This window comes from Rhopilema esculentum, chromosome 19, assembly GCF_057945365.1.
Source record: "Rhopilema esculentum isolate cy_ngs chromosome 19, ASM5794536v1, whole genome shotgun sequence".
NCBI lineage: Eukaryota > Metazoa > Cnidaria > Scyphozoa > Rhizostomeae > Rhizostomatidae > Rhopilema > Rhopilema esculentum.
Genome location: NC_142833.1, coordinates 1992898 through 2013535, shown reverse-complemented (window position 1 = coordinate 2013535; position 20638 = coordinate 1992898). Strand labels below are relative to the sequence as shown.

The following is a 20638-nucleotide window of genomic DNA, read 5'->3' as shown; positions in this document are numbered from 1 at the left end:
TTTCTGCGATAACATTCCCCTTTTTAAAAGGACGTTTCAAATAAAACACTAAACAAAATTCTTGTGGCGAGTTAACTCCCAGAGTGCAATCTATTTTTTGTTATCGTCTATTTTAAAACTTCTAAACAACGTTGCCTTCGTCGATGAGCTGCTTTTTACATACAATGTGTCCTTTAGATATTGTTTCATTTTATACTAATTGACTTACCCCCACCCCAATACCCCCTCAAATGACGCCCCTGGGCGCTACAGCTGTGACAAAGGTTTTCGTCGGTTTTCGTCGGTTATTCTGTCTCTACGTGATCAAAAAGCCTTTATAAGACATCTAAATATCTCGTTGTACGCCACTGCTTGTGCATGCAACAAATGAAACCAAAAGCAAATTCCTATGCAAGATCCCCTACAACCCAATAGCATCATAGACAGCTCGCAGTTCAAAATAGTTGAGTGAGGTTTAGTGAAAAGTTTAGTCACGTTTTTCCACCCTCGCTAAACTTCGCTCAACTTCACTAAACAAAAGTTGAGTGAAATGTTTAGTCGTTTTGCCAGGGCTGTAAAATTTAACCCTCAGAAACATCTTCATCTAAATTCTATGACATGGTGCAGGAAAATAAAATATGAAAAGTACAAAAAAATGAAACTATTAGACGAGAGAAACTGTGAACATTCAATCATAACGTTGTGTATTTTCTAATAAACCATTTTTCATGATTGCTATTGTCAATAACTTTCACGAAACCATCACAGGCATTCTTTCTAAAAACCTACGAAAATATTGCACTTTCATGACAGATAATTTTACAGAGTTGTCATAAATATCATTAGTTAATTAGTATTTATTGACTTTGAATAAAGAAGAGTGGGAGCAAAGGAATTAGCAGTAAAGAAAGTTAAAGGGTTAAACTATTTTAGACAAGTATGCTGCATATACATACAAGTTTACTTCAAGCGTACTTCAATGCCCCCGCTGTCTTCGTGAAAACTCTTAAAAACATTAGAGCTTTAAATGAACCATTGAAGGAACATTTAGAGTTTAGGAAATAATTACTATCCCATTGCTTTCATTCGATATCGTTGACAATAGAGTTCCAAGATGATTGTTAAAATATATTGTTTGGAATTTCCTGAACTGAACTGGGACCACATTAACTAAAAGAGCACTGCAAATGTGTGGTGCTTTTTCACTGACAACAGCACAGCTAAATTGCAACCAATATGGCAATTTCAGAGATATTTGATGGAGTTTCTTTCAGGTTATGTGGTCATCAATTGAAAGTTTTAACAACAGATTTTATAGCGTCATCTTTTGGAACTTTAAAACGCTATCAATATTTTTTTGGCATTTACTTCGTCTTGATGCTGTACTATCAAAATATCACAAAACATTTAAAGATTATTCTTTTACTTTTGGCGAACTTAAAAGAAAATTTCCTATAAACATAGATTTCTGAAAAATTTAAAACACTGTCTTGCCTGAATTTTACCAAAAGGCAATCGATCTGGTTTTGGTCATTTCCTCGTGAAATCAGATTTAAGACTTACTTTAGTTGCTTTTATTTATTTACCTCTTTAGATAATGGCATTGAGTAGTCACGGCCTGTTTCTAAGCGAAGCATCGTTTGTATGAAGTGTATATTGTACGATGCACTTGTAACGTCTTGGTGGAATATATAAAAGGGTGTCAAACAGTTACCTCTATATCGAACAATAACAGGCCCCAATACAGAAATAGAAATACAGAAACCACTTTCACTTGCCATTCTGGCTGGGGGCCTTGGAGGAAACGTACTGAAGCTGTGTTGGGCTTGGTGTTAAGACCCAGAAGCTTAGTTTCTACCTCAAAGGCCCTTCCGAAGACAAAGTGATTAGCAAAACATGCATTTACACAAATCAAGCACAAAATAAATGGGCCTAAATTACAGGAACAAACATGTTCCGTGTTTATTATAAGCTAACTATTTAATGAATTATATACTAAACATCACCATGATGATAAAACTCACTTCAAAACACAATAAATAACCCAGTCACACCCGTCCATTAAGAACAATGAAGACACAGTTCACAATAGTAAGTTAGGCCATAAACACTTTAAACTTTCCATTATGGAGATGTCTGGCTTTCCTTGTGACGACGCACGCTCAATCAAGTTGTTCACAATTCAATTTGCAACGCTGTCAGATTTTACTTCTAGACAATCCGAATTCTTTGATGAATCCATTAAGCTCACTATCAAGCCACGACGCTTTATTCCTTAAACAAACATATAAAACTTAACTTTTCTTGAAATTTTTAAAGATGTAGTATGAAAAGCTGGATGTGAATTCAACAGCCAGCAAGGGGCCTTTCTGTTGTTTGGTTTCACAACAATTAAGTGTGAATTAATAACGAAAGCAATAGAATTGTGATGATTATAATATAATTTTAGTAGAAAAAGTTCACATTCTATATTTGTATTACAAAAGAAAAACTTATGCGACATACCTAAAAACTTTAGCTTTTGCTTCGACTTCTTCTAATCTTTTCATTTCAATGTTTAATTCGTCTATTTCTTTCTTTAATTTTGATTTTGAGTTCTTTATTTCTGTTTCCAACTGCATAAACGTCGATGATAATTCCCTAAAATCAGAAATACGATATAGGTGTAAAAGAGCCTTTGCATATTCATGACCGCATATTTTAAGTTACATCTACCAGAATCCCGGGCTGCTGGTTTGTAAATCTTACAGACACTTATATTTCAAGCTTACAGACAAAGTAATTATTTCCGGTGCTCCTCTCATTCAAAATCCCCTGTCCTTTACAAGTACCACATACACTTAATGTCACCTGAAATACCCCATATTGATGATCTTGTAATTCAACCTTACATTACGAACTCTGCCATTCTCGGTCTACGTTGAGTATCAAAAATATCTATAGAACTAACGGCGTTTAATTGAAAGGGAAAAGAGAGAGAGTAAATATACACCAATGTGTTGATAAGTCAAAATAATGATTATTTAAATCAAATTTTCAATCGTTAGGGGTCAAAATCAGAATACAGCAAAAGATTTAGTCTTCAAAAAGACAAAACATTAAAAGATCTCATTAAAAGAAGCTTATAAAAGGAAATTACTAGGCAAACTTACTGTTCAACTTGGTGACTGCAACTTTTGCTGGTGAAGCTCACAACAAGTTGCAACTTCTCTGAAGCATAGCTAACAAGCTGAAAACGCAATACACTGATTTTAGCACGAAACATTTAGGACCCTTTTAACGATACCGAATTTCCAAAAAAGCAAGGCTGTTGAGCAGGTCTGTGTTGGGCTTTGGCGTTTATAAGAGTATAGCACGAATACGAATTCGGTTTTTATTAGAGTCCAGCGTTTGTAGAGATACGGTCTTTTATGAATCCGGCGTTAACGTCAATCCGGAGTTCTTAAGAATCCGATGCTTTTAACAAATTATTATAACGGATACTTCAAGAACCCGGTGTTTAAAGGATTCAGGTAATAATTTTTTTCACCATTGCAAATGATTCTTTAGTCGTTTCTTTTTCAGCAGAAAAACCCCTAACTCCAAAGGCTCGCTAAGGGACGTTATGATGGATCTTTTGTTGCCATGCGAATTCCAGTAAACGGCCAGATCGTAAGCATGCGTATATTCAAAACATCCGAATTAACGTTCCGCGCTGGGTTCGATTTCGGCCTTGGTTCTAGCCTGGGGTTTGTTGGCAACTCGAAAATTGCTGGAAACAATAAGACATTCTGAAAACGAATAGATCTTAGCGCAAACCTTACGCGTCGCCGAAAATGTGATGCTACGCCAACAAAGATAATTGTTGTTAAAAAACGTACAAGACCTAGGTGTTTTGCCATATACATACGGCATAACCTGCTTTAAGCTTGCAATGGCAATTAACGCTACAACGCTCAACAGCTGCATGACTGGCTAGCACGAAATCACTCTAACCTATGCTAGAAAACCAACCAATTATCTATCCAAAGAACGGGAATCTGAGCTAAGAATATCGAAACTTACAACAGACTTTTTGAAGCATTAATCAAAAGCAAAAATCAAGATTTTGCTTATAAATGAACACGTTTCGAATTTTCTATGATTCAGGAATATCTTCCGGTACATTCGGTTTCACTGCCATTTGTGAGTTCTATATATTTTCCTTCCTGGTACCATAAAATTTTTCCTCTCCTAAAGGTCGTGAATTACACAGATAACCAATTTCGTAACTATCAAATACTAATTATATAGGCCTTCGTGAAAAAAATTTCACATGGGCGACTAACTGTCCGCGTGAAGGAGCTTACGAGGGCGATCGCCCAGCCAACAGCACCTGGGGACGTCTTAGGGTATCCATTACTCACGATTTCGCTTAACATTTGGCTTTCAAAATGCAATTACCACCAATTTTTAAAAAGACTATTTGATGTTGTGAGTTAGTAATCATAGTAGGGTTAATTGATTGAATGAAAGTATGAGAAAAACAAACCTGTTTTTTGAAAGAGTTTTCCTTCGCAGAGTTGGTCCACCTCGCCCTTTCGAACACGTACAAAGTTCCGTAACCACCAACTATGCCTATTATCAGTTTCCAACCGAGAGTCCTCCAGACCTTAGACAGAAAATTATATGAAAGCAATGGAGGATAATGTTTACATGAAAAAGCAAGGGGCAAATAAAGAAGGCGAAGAGTAATAGAAAGCAGATTGGCAGCGTGAGCTAATGAGAAACACAATGGTGCTAAAAGATGCTGACTGGTGTAGGGAGTTTGTTATGCGTAGTCCAAGGGTTTAGATGTTCATCCGTTGCTGTACAGTGGCAAACAGAAAATTACTTGAAGTAGAAGCATTCTCAATAAAGTTAATACACACCAGTCCGGCAACAACAAGGATTCCACATGACGTCGTCGAGGTCACCGATGCTAAAGCATGGACCACTGCCACTGTCAATTCATTTTCATCATAACGACCAGGGTATTCTAGCACGTCATCCTGTCGCCTAGCAACCATGGACGAGGTCTTCTCTTCTTCAGCCTCGTGTTGGAATTGATCTTTTGCTTGTCGCGCAGCGGTTGCAATTGCGGCGATTGGTGAACTTTTGCTGATCTAAGCACAAAAGGATAACTGACGTGAGTCTGACTGCAAATGATACTTTTATGTGAAAGGTCAATGGAAGACAGAAACACCTAACTAGGAACAACGAAGATACCCTCAGTTTGTTTTATGTCTTCAGTATTTCACGTCGCATCATGGTTTAAGTTCACAAATAGCCTTGATAGTACAAAGAAAATGGTACATTGTCTAAAATAAAGAAATGTGAATTTAAAAAAAATTTAGGACATTGGGCCCAAGACCAGTTCAATCTGACGTCAAAAAAGACATGTATCTCCGGCCACTGAATCAAATTATTCAAATTACAAACTCACATTGGCTCCTAGCAACATCGCGAGTTTGGCGTTTCTTGGTGCTAAGAATCGTCTCACAAGATTTGTCCATCCCAATGAAAAATGAAACGAAATATCTTCTTGAAAATCGGTGCAAAGTGAATGGACGTCCAACTCATAACTGACTTCAAAGTCACGTCTGTAAAAAGGAACCTTGCATTAGTGACATTTGACCCCTGGCGTTAGGGACTTTGACCCTTGGCTATTGACCTTTTAATTTGCGGAATTATATCTATGACCTTCGAACTTTGATTTCACAACACTGACTTTCCAACAACACAGAATTAAAACTTTAACATCCACTCTTCTACATCTCGTTGAAGTGGCAAATTAAAGACGTCATAAAACAACTGATAAATAGAGTATCGAAGTGTGACGTCATCAAGATTTTATTTTTAGAATTTCTCAATTTTGACCACATAATGTGAAAGAACGGCATAAAGTAGCTCTCAATGTACATTATCAGCTAGATATGTATAAAGTTTGGCGGGATATGACCAATGAAAGTTTGCTAACGAATTACTGTTATTCTGGCCTGGTTCATAAAGTTATGAACCAAGACCAAATTACAGAGGTTTGATGGGGCATGAGGCAGTGCTCATGTGGCCATATCTCAGCCAATTTGTGACAAAATCAACTGATTTTGCGTGTTAAGAGGTATTTCGTGCTGCTTCTTCAGCTTATAGGATCAAAATTTAAAAATTTAAAAAATATATTTTTGTGACGTTATCACTTCAGTACTCTTCATTCTATACATTATTTGTTATTTCTCGAAAAAAGATGCATTCGGACAAATAATTATCAAAACTGTGACTCAGAAAGCAAAAGTTTAATCACCTGGGTGTCAACTGCACGATTACACTTTCTGCATTAGGAGGTATTAACAAGTGAATTCCATCTAAAGAAGGAATAAAGAAAATTCAGAGACATAGAAAAGCAATTCTCATCTGAAAAACTCTTCAACTGCTTTTTGTCAACATTAATATTTGGGAACTAGAAAAACAAGAAACTTAAACGAACAATTTCTCTATAGGTACATCATTTTTCCGAGATCAGATACTAAACACACGGCAGATCCACAGGAGATATCGAGATGGTCCTGATAAACAGTTCTGCTTCTTTCCTTACTGTGTTTTAGTTAGCGATTTAAAGTAACCATTTACTTCCATAAGTGACAACCATACTTAAAGAAAAACCGATCAGAAAGACTTCGAAAAAGAACTGTGACGTAAAATTCTAATAAAAGCGATGATAAACGCCGATTTGGTATTTTATTGTACACTACAGTTTCTCAATATAGCTACAAAGACTTGGAAAAACTCTAATCTAACAAAATTATACATTCAGACTTTCATGGTGGATGTTAAATCTTCTCGTAAAAGCAAACTCTGATTTCAAGACCACTTAAAAAAACCACTCATGCCTCCACAGGTACTAGATAACAGGTCCAAAGAAGTACAAACATAAGGCCTATGGAACATTCTAGCAAATATTTTCCAGCTAAAATAGTAAATCGAATGCATGAAAAATGTCTCGCTACCTCTCATTTCCTTTTTGTACTCCTCAATCGAGTCAAGCAGCAATGCTGAACACCTGGCTTTTAAATTCTTTCCAAGTCCTTTTTCAATGTGAGAATAAAGCTCCTGCAGAAAATAGCATAAAATAATCATGATCTTTTTATCATTAAACTAAAGATATTGTTAAAGGTGTAAGAGAATTATTTTCTTGAATCTTTATGAGAAGTTTTAATACACAAGATCTTCACTGAACTCACCGCTTTATACGTCTTTAAGAAGCCGTGGTGCGGATGAAAGGGGTAATCGAAGTCCCCGACAAGGTACCCCAGACGTCGAATTTCATCTGACATGGCCTTGGCAACCTGTTGGAACAAATATTACGAATTTAAAGCAGAATACAGTGATTGAGACATAGTTCCGTTAATGATGCGATACAAGGGCAAGGAAACACGTGGTAACTGAAGACATTAAGTACTTGATGTATGTCTGCATCTCTCCAAGCATCTTTCTGCTGATTACAATAATTATTTGACCATTTCAGATCACACGGACTTGATACAGCGATACATCTCCGAATAAAAAAAACCCAAGAAACTAACCTGCTGCTCAACTTCTTCTGAAAAATTAAGGATTTTGTTCTTGATTTCTTTAGTAAGGGTTTCAAAGCTGACTGTCATGTACTCCAGCCTCTCTTCCAAGTCTTGCTTTTGAGCCTCGCATCTACGTCTGTCAAGCAAAATGTTCATACGGTTATAGTTATATTATAGTTAGAGTCACGTCGCTCCTTATGGAACGATTTCAGTAAAAATTGTTACCTCAGCTTATTTGTACTTCCTAATAAAATAAACGTACTACAAGCACATTCTTTGCTGTATAATCTACATGCTTGTGTAAAGACAGTCTTATCGGCTTTTCTCTCTTTCTGCACGAGCAACATTAATACAGGCTACTTTTCTTCGTGAAAACTTAGGTCATCGCCCCTTATGGAACGACTCAAATTTAGGCATGCAGAAAAGCAGCAGAAAAACTGGGAATTACTATCTGCCTTATTTCCTTCTACCTTTATCATTTCGTCAGTATCAAATCAGACTTTCGTTAAGCCATTTGTTTTCAAATTCAGAGTAAAGAAGGAATGAAGTTATCCCCCAGTTTGGTTTTCTTACATTAATGAGACCTGATCACGTGTCACACGTTCAGCCACTCATGAATTGTTGAGAATCACAATAGGAAACCCGCCGTTCCATCGAAGAAGCCACTAGGCCAATGAAAGTGCTCCTAATAAAAAATCCCAGTGAATGAAAATTGTGCAAGCTAGTGTTTGGGTTTCAACAAATATTCGTTTTTGGAAGATGAAGAAACACTTTGTTGGGGTTGGTTTTGTTTTAGGCCCCGTTCACATTGCTCCAGATTCAAATGAAAACGGATAAAAAAGTATCCGTTTGTGCCTTGCGTTCACACTGCTCCACCTTGAAAACGGAGACTCTTGAAAACGCACTTTGAAAACGGAGACTTTTGAAAACGGAGTCTTTTGAAAACGCAAAAACGCAGTGTGAACACCGAAAACGGGTACTTTTGAAAACGCCAACAACAACAACAATACAGCAAGATGCTTAGATCGCGCCAATTTGAAAAATTTTTCTTAACATGGCTGATTCACTCGAAGTTAGTACACTACTCGGAGGAATATTATTGGCAGTGAGTTGTTTAAAAAGTTTTTTAGCAGTCGCGAGTGCTGTAAACCAGTTAGTGGCGTTTTCCTTTTTATCCAGAGCGGAGCAATGTGAACGCGTCATCGTTTTCATACCGTTTTCAAATGTACCCGGAGCAGTGTGAACAGGCAAAACGGATCGACATGAAAACGGATAAAAACGAATACGGAGCAATGTGAACATAGCCTTAGCTAAAAAACCGACCGAGGGAATCACCAAGAAAGTTTAGGTGCAGGAAAAAAAGAAGGGTCGAAGGTCTAATGACAACTTTTTCGTTTACATTTCGCTTACTTATAAAATATTCTCCTAGTAATAGTCTCCTAGTAGTTACTTTTGAATTTAAAAACAAAATGAAACAACGATAATTAGCAAAGGGTTCAAATAATGTCGTCAGCAAAATAATTTCGCGCGTTTTTTGAAGATAAACAAACCTAAACTCCTTCATATTTATTTTTATCATTGCACTGTCAGAATTCATGAAAAAATCGAATCGTTCCATAAGGGGGCGACGTGACTCTATATCAAGCAGACGATAAACGAATAAAAGTTCAATTTAAGGTATACTCTGCAAATATAACTTGCTTCAAGGGATCTTCCTAGATTTATTAAAGGAAAATTTGAAAGATCGATGTATAACAGGACTGGAAAATTTGAGTGAACTGAAGTAAGGCCTGTGGTATAATAACACTGGAAAAATACCCTAGGGAAAAGATTCTGAGTCACAAAAGAAGCGAAGAACATAAAAGGGTTCCAATGGGCGTTGCCAATAATTCAGTTTTCTCGAGAGATTCATAGATGGAGCTTTTGCAACTTTGTGCATCAGATAGACCGCGATTAAAAGAGGCGGTAGAAAATGGTAAATAAGAATATAAAACAATACGGCTAGCCGACCACTATTTGGTAAAATTCCTACAAGATATTCTGCCGTGTACCTTGAAAATCTCTATGAAAAACTCTCAAGCGTGAAAAATGTAGCAAAATGATAATATATAAAGTCCAAGATATAGAAACCTGCGAAAAATGTTAAGCAATGATTTATAATTCATTGATACATAATATGTCTAGAAAGTATAATATTACACAACACAAACCTTTGTGAGTAGGCCCTGCCAACAACCTGTTCCATAATTAATCTTAACTGTGAAGTGATTCCTTTTCCTCTTGAAGCATGGCTTTCAAATTTTGTGGTAATGGCAGACTTTGAGATGCATTCCTGAAAACACAATATCCAGTAGTTAGATGAAGCCAAACCCAAGTCAAAAGCAAGCACCGTAAAACCACGAATCACCCTCCCCCTATCACCTCCCTATCGTAAAAGCCCCTCCCCCTCGAATAAGCCCGGTTTTCTCCCTTTCTAACAAAAAACACAAAAAATTCATCAGCCCCTCGACCAAAGAAATTCTTACCTGAAACTTTATCTCAAAATTCTCGAATTCGATCAGCCTTGCCCTGTGTTCTCCAACGAAGTCTGTCAAAAAAAATCAGAAAATAGGAATAAATCACTTAAAGAAAGCAATTTCATAATGCAGTCACTATTGCTAGAGTTCTCTCTGAAAACCTATCCGAAGCAAAACTACTCACAATGGTGAAGAACGTCATATTTGAAAACTTAATCATCACGTTTTATATCGCCTGCGACCATTTTAAAAGATATATTAACAAAGAAACCATTCGGAACGCAATACATAAACAGAAAATAAACATCTGAAAAAAGCAAGCAAATTAACACATCAAGATACATGCAAGACTGACTCGATAGGCTTATTGTCTTAAATATAAACAGAAGGTCAGCAGAGAGAAAATAGCATGTACAAAATAAAATAAGTAAGTTTTGAAAAACAAGGCTTGGTATGAAATCTTTTTATTTGAGTCGTGGAGAAATTGGAGTAAAATGGGAGTCGTGGTTTTTCTACGACATCCTCAGATGACATGTGTTCACATCATTTCATTTAAAAAACAAACCCAAATTTCTAACACATCCCATCAAGGCGGTCCGTCACTCCAAAGAGGCGAACAAAAAAAGCATCATGCCTGCATGAACACATTTTAAAATGTTACTAGTATCGACCATATAAACTTCTGTTATTTTGCATGCTCGGATTGGCCAAAAAACTTTTTCCGGCACGAATCGCGTTGCTTGAGACAATCAAGAAGAAGCCATATTGTTAAAGGAACCATTTTATTTGGCAATAAAGTTAATTCTTTATATCATCATATATCATAAATGGCGTCCATACACCTGCACATGAACTTAAGTCCCATTTGGGTGGTTTTCCAAATGAGAATATTTCCCAGTCATTAGCTTCAAGCAAAGATAAGTTCCTTGTTTTCAAGATAGAAATTTCAGTGACAAAATTGGAGTTAAACTTTGGGATGTTTAAGGGAGGCATCTAAAAAGGTAAAATACCATTGATGTCACTTTCGATGCTTTCGCTTCGCTGCAAATTGACAGCAGGTGCTGGTTGTCCTTGCATTCGCTTCTGTTTCATTCGGTGACGTAATGTCTGAAAGATCAAATCGTGATTATTTCAAAACAGCGATATTCTTTCTCGCAAATATTATGCGAGGTTTGTTATAATGATAGCGAAGATTTGATAAATCCTTTGGTATGCGTCTTTCTTGCCTTCAGACTTGGCTCCATAGCATAATAATAATAAAATAAATAATTATAAATACATGATACAAGTTAATGTTAATGCTACGTTTCAAGCTAATTGAAGCTAACTACTTACAATGTATATTTAAAGTAATTTTTATAGAAAGCATAAATGTATATTAAAAGTCTTACACAATCTACAGCTGCACTCGAAGTTATCTACAGATTTATGTTTCGTTTAAAAATATGTGATTTGGACTCTACAGTTTCTATAGAAAACTTTTGTAATAATTTTTGTTCAATAAATATAGTGGTCTCTGTGCCATGTGGTGTTGTTCTTGCACTGGGTTAAATAGTATTGCTGTTTGCTCGAAGTTCATGTTGTAGGATTCTAGTAACAAAAACATCTTCTCGCAAGGTTTAGCACAAAGGTAAGAGGATACAAAAGACTAGAAAATATTTCAATATAAAGATACCTACTTCAAAAAATTGAATTTTACAAACTGCAGGTATAAATTAGTTGAAAAGGTACTCAAATCTATATATTAATGAAAACAGCACATGAAACAGAATCAAATTGAATTAAAAAATATCATCTTATTCGAGGAAAAACTTTAAACAAGCAAGGAGCAAAGGGAAAGTGCGCCGTAAACGGAACCAAAATGAAAGTACGTTGTTACCTCAAGAGCAGAGACAAAGAAAACGCGGTCCTTCGCTTCTCTCTTGTTAACACACTTTAGTTCATCAGCTAAAAAGTTTGTAGTACGTTCCAAATGTTGCTGCTTAACCTTAAAATAAAAAGAATGCAAAAATAATATAGCATTTCTCTATCAAGTAACAAAGAGCACAGTAACACACGTACAAATAACAAGTATCAAGTATCAAGTAGCGTTTCTCTATCAAGTCTCCCATGTCCCATGTTCCTTTCTTCCTATCTTTTATTTTAGTCGTGTATTTTTAAAGTCTGCCTCAAATTGGATGCCACGCAGTAGTTGCGATGATACCTAAACCTCCCTTCTTAAATTTGAATTGATCGCAGACATTTCTCGTGGCATGTAATTTGAGACAGACTACAGTAGTTTATTTTAACCTCTGTGTCTATGGCCCCGGGGTAGTCATAGTCTTTTGCTCCTCGGGGTATCGTCCGAGTAGTATTGTAAAGTAAATTTGTAAGTAGCGTAGCTTGTATTTATGTATTGTAACTTTTTAATGGATATAAAAAAAAGTAACAAAGACATCTAATTTTAAGTACAGAAATGACAAATGCTTAAGATGCTAACATGTAGACTAAAACCCCAATACCAAAGAAACGTTTAGCAAGGAAAGATTACAGATAATGTGGTAGTTAAAACTGAAAAGTAGAACAAATTAGTGACAACCCAAGTAACTAAAACGTTTAAAATTAAATTATCTTGGATAGTAAATCTTTATGTTGAAGTGTCAAAATTGAGGGTGGTACTTCAAACACATCTATCTTTAGCATACACAACAATAATGATGAAAAACATAATTTCTTTTCATTTTATAACAATATTTGTGATTTAAGCATGTCTTTGGAAGCCCAAATAAAAAAACATCGTGAAAAGTCATACAAGAGTGGCTGGACATGGATATAAGAACTCATGCCCAATTGCGTGGAAAGAAAATAAAGTTGCTTATTGGTATTGCTGCTGCGACAAAGCCAATAGTGTATTAAATTTAGCTGACTAGCTTAACACTTTTATACCTATGACTACATAAATTTATCAAATTTTGCAAATTTAGAGGTATTTCATAATATTTTCTCAGGTTATACAGTCAAAACAAAATATTCGAAAATAGAATTTTATGACGTCCTCATTGTGGAACCCTATTTTTCAATTTCGTTTATTTCATGGGCAGTACTTCTGTATCTACGACAAAAAGATAATGACCAATCTTTGAACTCTACAATGCGAGGACTCAGTCAAAAATAATAGAAAGTCGAGTTGGTTAGGTATTGTTGTTCGGGCAAAAGCAACAGCACACTTTAAAAAAAACAATAATTTACCTTGGCCATCATTTGAGGGTCCCCATCTGACGATGCATCCCATCTGTTGTTCAATATAAAAACGTTTGGTTTTGATAAACGATTATTGACTTTGTGGAAGAAGCTCTTTTCCTAGTTATAACAAAGAAATTATATCAGTCCTAATATAATTTTCTGGTCTTTAAACAAGAAAATATATATTTTAAAACAATTTCTAAAGGAAGGATTTCTTCAATTTTTGTCTTATAAACCATATAATACGATACAAAACCATTCATTTCAAACCAAATTTATCTAATGATTGCATTAAGCGTGAAACTAGAAGTTGCATCTTAGAACAGTTATGTTCTTTAAACCAAATCGCATACAGCTCTGTCTTCACGGCATCAAGAATTATAATAACAAGACCGGTTCAACGATTATCTTCAATCTAAATCTATAAAAAAAATATGCAAGGTGAAAGTAAAAAATTGGATGGCAGGTGCAGCATTCCAAAGAGTTGAATTTAGCCCCCAAAGAAGTTCTTATTCAGGTAAAGAGTACTAAATTAACGCAAAAGTAAACATTGCTATGACACCCCTGGTGGTTGCGATCTTGGGAAATTTCATTTTTATACAAAAATAGATATGAATGGAGCAATTTTTGCAAGAATACGGTCGATCTGGTTAAATATTTTGCATGTTCTTGTTTGACAAATTAACACATCTTAGAGCTTCAGACGTATTCAAAAGTAGCCTCGACTGGGTAACAATTTTAAAGGTCATATAAGTTTCTACCAAGTTAAGTTTTAAAATGTAGTTCCATAAAGCACCTCAACCAATTGAAAAAAGGTCAGGATTATTTCTAACAGCTATTAACCACAGTCAGGAAAACGTTACAGTCGCACGGCCACTGACCAGAGGAAGGTCCACGAAAAACAATAGAAGCTCCTGTGACACATCCAAGGTACGCCCACATTATATTTTTTGCGAGGAAGGTTTGCCTTCCGAGATGTTTTTGTCTGGAGGAAGGTTAACAACTTTTATGGACTCTGCTATATACTGTCTTCGCCAAGGCCTAGCATCAGTGAAAAAGACTGAAAAGAACTGGACAAAAATAACACAGCTTTCAAAGTTTCTCAGCATCGCAGCATTAACAAATTGAAATAAACTCACTGTTTGATTCAGAGTAGACTCAGAATTGACAACAAGGACAAAAACGTCAGCATCAAGGCAATGTTTGTCAATCCAGCTATCTAGGTCAGGTGTGACATCAATTCCAGGACTGCAATATAAAGATAACATTTTCCTGAAACATGTTTACGAATTTTCTAAGAGAACAACTTTACACAGCATCACAAGCAGCAGGACAAGTGTTTCTGTAATTACTCATAAACGTATTTTGGGGTCAATTTCACATTTTTGATAATTATGGTAAATTAAATGATATTTTGTATCAATATTGGTATTTTTGGCGGTCAACATAATGCTGTTGACCAAAAAGCTAAAGATCCACAAATGATAGATTTAGATACTTGGTTTAGAAATATGTTGAAATAAGTAAATAAAAGTTTAAAACTTTAGGTTTCTTCAAAAAAATGCATCTACATTATTGAGCTGATGCAACAGTTTGTAAGAAAGATATCATATGAACATGAGACTAAAGGTATTTGACATGAATCCGAACATAACTTTGGCCAAATTGATCAGAGCATGTGCACAAGAAAGAAATTGGAAACGGCTGACGTGAAGCCACTGCACGCTGAGCCACTGCACGGTGCTCTAGGATTTCACCAACTTGCAGAAAGGCGGAAACTGCTCACATGTTTTTCTCTGAGCTCAATTTGATTGGTCAAGCCCTTGTGGTCGAGTGGCTGTAAGCCACTTTTACCTGTGTCAAATGCCTTTAAGATTGTGCTGGAATTTTTTGGGCTACTAAAAAAATGAACAATATTTTTTAGCTGTTTGCTACAGCTATGGAACCCATTGAACCCCTATCATCCTGAATTCCAGAGCTAACAAATGACTTTAATGTGAGGGACCCTGTTGATAAAAGAGCTGATAAACCTTTTGTTAAACATAAGAACAAACAATAATAATATTTTGGTCTTGGCTTGTAACTGGCCTTTGCTTCCATTTTACTGCCAATCATAACAGTTACATAAGAGTCAAAACCCTGCAACTAACCTGTCAACAAACACAACATCATCTCTGAGCAATGTGCAACTGAAAACAAATTTAAAAGCCTTAAAAAACAAAACTTCAAATTCTGAAAAGTTCTTAAAAGTCAACTAAGACCACAAAAATTTTTCTGAGCAGAAATTAAATAGCCAAATTTACAAATTTTGAATCATTACAGAAAGAAACATAAATATTTAGCAACACTCTAGGTTGTGCTCTTCATGAAGAGTTTATGTAATATGTAGTAATGTGCTCTTTCTGGTAATGTTTAATTTTAATGTTCACTATATCAAACTTTCTGGAAACATTAAAAAATTATCTTGCATAATAACATCATCTATCAAAAAGTCATTTAAAGCATTTGACAACTTTTCTTTTCCATTATCAATCACAATAAATAAAATCCCTTACAAAAATCATCAAAACCAGATTATTTTAGATACACAGTAAAGCACAAGGGTCGCATTGAATTATGAAGAAAAATCAATATATTATCTTACACATCTTTTGGCCAAAAAACTTGAATGAGGCTGCTGCTGTCAATTTTCCCTTCTCCTAATGCATGTGCAAGTTGTTGTAATGACTAAATACAAAAATTGAATATATTAAAATAACAGTTTTATGGTGGTACAAAATTTGAAAATCTGAGCATTTCATGACACTTTCATTTTCACTGACGTATTTTATTGGAAGTTTCAGATAAAAAAGTTTTAAGTATGTTGTAGAATGTTTGGTTTTTTCAAAGCTACAACATAATAGAAAATTGTTCCTAAATAGCCTTGGACAAGTCCAGTAAAAGTGGAAGTCACAAAACAGTTGATTATCAAAAAGAATCTTTTTGAAAACAAAAAATCTCAGTCAAAACATTCTGGTAAAACTTTCTCTGATTCTTTATAGAAATGTTTGGGTTTTTGTAGCTCACAGGCACAGGAAAAAATTATTTGATTCAGTAATGTGTAGTTTGTTTTAAGGTCCCTTTAATTGGGTTTTGTTGTATAACCCCTGTGAATGGTGGATTGTTGGCATGAGTGACTGGTCAAATACCAACTCTGAAACTTTAAAAAGCAAAAACATTGATTTCAGATCAGGTTATTGCCAATATGACCAAAACAGAATTATTGCAGGCAAAAGTAAATCAATGTTAATTATTGAGTACCCACATCCACACTTCTCTTCTCCTTTGAATCAGGTGTATTCATATATGCTTCAGTTCCATTACATCCCATAACGGTAACAAAACAATTTGTTGTATGACCAATACCAGATGGCAGTATTTTGTCTTGCAACATAGCATTAATGACTGTGCTTTTTCCATTACTTGTTCTGCCGAAAAATGCCACTTTCATGTGATCCCTTGACAGAACTGCTGTAATGCCAGATACCTGCTCCAAATAGTTTGATACCTGGAGATAAATGAGGATATTGTGTTAAATGAGGCATCTCAATCAATACCAAAATCACACTATCAGGCTTTTCTTGATTGATGTAAATATTTCTTTTTTTATCTTTACCATAAACCTCATTATCTTACTTTATACCATAATAATATTTTGTTCCATTTTTATTTGAATAAACAGTTAAAGCACACAGAAACTCCTTATAAGATACTGGGTGATGAGTTTTTCAAGGTTATGTAAAAGAATAAAAAAGACTGTTTAGGCAGATTTTTTCAAATTCTTATAGCTGTTCATTTTTGAACAAAAGCTTCTGAAGTAAAATAGATGGAAGAAGCAGTCTTTTAGAAACAAACTTGAATTCAATTAACTGAATATAAAATACTACCCTGTAAAAACTATTTACTCTCTGTCAAAATGTATAATTGTTAATTCTTTTCAGGATGGCTCTGCTATTTTCTTCATTTTCTCCATTAGATACACATTTTGATAAGAAACTCATTTAACAGCCTTTTGCTCAAAACTTATTAATTCTAAAAGTACTTTTATATGGTTTTAACAGGTGGGTTTTTACAGTTAGCAAAAAGGGGAAAAGGCAGCATACTTAAGCACTTAAGTACATCTGATCCCTACTATAAAAGCAGATAAAGGCTAGGTAAACAGGATGCCAAAATATTATATGCTTCAGATCTTTTATGTTGATCTGCTTCCAGGTCTGTTGGCCTGCCTATTTTAAGCTCAAGACAGGTTTTGGAAGAGAATATTCTGGAATTATTTGTATGAAGGAGTTTTTGAGCATCTCCTGAAAAATAATGAATGCTTCATCTGATGAAAAATTATTGGAGGCACCCATATAAATAATCTTATTATTTCAAGTTGGGCTATTAAGTGATATGGTAAATGCAATCCGATTGGGAAATATTTGTTTGAATGTGGATGTCTTTGCATGTGCACGGTCATGTCAAGTAGCTACAAAACTGGTAATAATCCAACAGACATCCTCCCCTTGAATAACCTCTCTCTCAAATAAAGCCCCCTTCCAACATTGAGTTTCGAATAAGCCCCGGCCCAGAGGCTCAATAGAATTATTGCGGTACTCTTAAGACAGGCATTGAGTATGGCTTTCTTGATTTCCTTTTGAGGAACTAAACTTACAGCTGAATACAAAATAAACTTTGATAGCAAGTTAAATATCTTCTTTTATTTCAAGTAAACCACATACCTTGACAGTTTTTTAGTTCTAGTTTTGTGTATTTCTTTTCATAGCTGCCTAATTAGAAACCTATTGGATGACCCATAAGGAAAAACCCATGGCCTGAAGACAATGACAGTTCTGAACCTTACCTCTGACACTAAAAAAAGCAAGAAATTAAGCATGTCTATAAGGGGATGTCACTCTAAAAGATATGCAATGTTGAGTGACAGATAAGAACTTGCCACTTCGGCAGAACCTGCCAGCAATAACTATCTTTAGGCTTATAAATTACGATGAGCCAGTCTGCAGAGTATGGCACTTTTTGACGAGATCTGTGCAGGAGCGAAAAGCCTGGTGTGCCGGTGTGCACCACAAAAAATTTCTGGTGTGCTGGTGTGCACCAGCTATTTTCCCCTGTTGTGGTTAAAGTTTGTAAATTTGCATTTCACCGTAAAAATGCTAAGGAGCCTCGCATGCCTTCTTCTTTTGCCCGCCCTTTCTTTTTTTTGTCTGGGTATTCCAATAGAAGCCCAGATTGCAAAATTTGTTGTGCACCCGCAATATATTGCCCACGCACACATCTGCGCCCTTTTGTATATTGGCCGCGCTAAATCCGCTAGAGCTTTAGACAATAGCATTTAACATTATTAACAATAAAAATAACTAAGAGTGTATGATTTCAGGTGCGCAGTCTCAAATTTTCAAAGTAAACTTGTCCGTGCAAGAAGCAAAGTTTCCAGTCTGGATAGAAGCAACAGAATTTTCTATGGGACCACACCCAGCCACGCCCATCTTAGTTGCCACACCCAAAAATACCCGGTGTGCAAAGGGCTTTGCACAAAATATCTCCGGTGTGCACATGCCATACTCTGCAGACTGGACGATGAGCAGCTCAGCTGCCTTAATTTCAAAACGTAATTTTGCAAACCTGTTGTAAGTCTTTTCTCGTCTCATGATCCAGCTCATCAGTAATCTCACAGTCAGTTAAAAAATCCCTCGTTTCTTTAAGGTACCTGGCAAGTTCGTCGAACGTTTGATTAATTAATTTCTTGGCTCTCACGAATACTTGCAGGGGTGAAATCGCCATGGCTTCCAGGCTAAGTGGATTACTGCCTGCTGAAATGGAGTTTGCTTTTCGAAAGGCTCTATTAATTTGAGGCATTATGATGTCTAAAGTTTTTCCAAAGCGTCTTCATTGCTCCTTGCTATGTTGAGATGCAGAATATCAAAATAAGCAACCATTTTTTATAACTTTAGGCCAAAAAGGACATCTGCTCCCAGTGCGCCATCATGCAGCAACAACAGCGTCTATTGAAATCACCTTCGCAGAGGTCTTCGACCACATCTGCTAAAATGTTGCTCTAGACATAGCATAACTTGATTAATACAACATATACATGGTACATACCCAGGTTAAGATGAGAAATAACGAAAAATTAAAACAAGACAAAAAAATAAATTAAAATGCAGAGAAGCTATTAAAATGTTGGAAAAAACTAGTTATCGAAGAAAAATTAGATAACACAGATAAAATTAAAGGACGAGTAAAATACAGTATTGTTTGTCTATTAAGATACAAGTGAGAGCTGGAATATGTAAGAAAATGCTTTCAAAACAGCCATGTGTAGCATCCCCGGTAAAATCCGTGCTCGACGAGAAATTTTCTGACCGGGGTGCCCCCTTTCGAAAATTCGAATAAGCCAGTCGTTTTTTTTATTTACCAATGTCCCTTTCGATCTGAGGTTTTTTGTTTTTGTCTCCAGTAAGTCTCAAGTTCCCTCTTTGGCAAAACATAACATTATTGGGTGATTTTTAGAGTTATAAACAGATTTATCTATCGCTGGCAACATAATTGCAAGATTTACAAATCCACTGTCTGTCCAAGACAAATTTTTTGCTTTCCCTTCAAAATTTGCCTGTCTTCCCCCGTGAAAAATCCTCATCAGGCTGGCAATACAGGGGTGTTTAAAAGGAATTGAGGGAGTGGAAGAGGCAAGAAAACGTGACAAAAAGGACATAAATGGCTGGTAAGGGTGACAAATTATATAGACTGAAAGGAAACTTATTTGTAGAGAGTTAAAAAAGAGTAGAACAAATAGAATACAAATAGAAAAAGAAGATAGATTATGAAATAAGTTTGCTAAAGGAAAGAGAACAGTTGGAAAAGTTAATAAAGTGAATAAGTGGGTAAAAATATTATTGGAATGGAGAGAAAATAATAAAGGCTACTAGAAGAAATAGCATTAGAGCCTGTGAGGTATAAAAAAACAAAAAATAGTTGGCCAGCAGGAGCAATGCTACCTAAAATTCCAAAATCTAGAATTGGGTGACTTCAGTATCTACAAAAAGCATATCTCTTGAATCTTACTTTTTCTTACAATAAAGAAATCAAAATTTAAACACTCTAAAATCCCTCAGAAACAAACATTTCTAAACTATTAGGAATCATCCCGCGGTTAAACGTGAAAAACATCATCCCGCGTGATTAAAACCCAAAAGGCCGTTTGTTGACAAGAACAAGTCCTTCACGTGGACACAACCAGTTTGACAGGCCTCGTCAAATCAGTGCCATACAAATCTAGTTTTCTGAAAAAACAGCCTTTTGCAAGGTATTGTCTAA

General features: G+C 35.6%; 1 protein-coding gene across 1 annotated transcript; it reads right to left on the bottom strand.

Annotated features, from left to right (window-relative positions):
• Positions 1 to 666: 666 nt before the first annotated feature.
• Positions 667 to 19335, bottom strand: LOC135688612 (mitofusin-2). The gene is made up of 20 exons (XM_065205551.2): positions 18947 to 19335; positions 16590 to 16832; positions 15930 to 16012; positions 15436 to 15474; positions 14425 to 14533; positions 13292 to 13402; positions 11943 to 12050; positions 11074 to 11170; positions 10073 to 10134; positions 9758 to 9879; positions 7557 to 7683; positions 7215 to 7319; positions 6981 to 7083; positions 6278 to 6338; positions 5423 to 5579; positions 4869 to 5102; positions 4490 to 4609; positions 3132 to 3208; positions 2485 to 2619; positions 667 to 2253 (listed from the first exon to the last, which is right to left on the bottom strand). Exons 1-20 carry the CDS (start codon positions 19178 to 19180, stop codon positions 2178 to 2180), a joined length of 2403 nt encoding a protein of 800 aa, XP_065061623.1. The 5' UTR covers positions 19181 to 19335; the 3' UTR covers positions 667 to 2177.
• Between the last annotated feature and the right edge of the window lie 1303 nt (positions 19336 to 20638).

What these genes read in the sequence shown, in the direction of transcription:
- LOC135688612 (XM_065205551.2), bottom strand. Translation starts at nt 19,180, where the DNA reads ATGCCTCAAATTAATAGAGCCTTTCGAAAAGCAAACTCCATTTCAGCA. An exon ending in GTTTTTTGGCCAAAAGATGT is followed by an intron (nt 15,475 to 15,929) that starts GTAAGATAATAT and finishes ATTTGTTTTCAG; the next exon opens with TTGCACATTGCTCAGAGATG. An exon ending in AGTCTACTCTGAATCAAACA is followed by an intron (nt 13,403 to 14,424) that starts GTGAGTTTATTT and finishes TGTTATAACTAG; the next exon opens with GAAAAGAGCTTCTTCCACAA.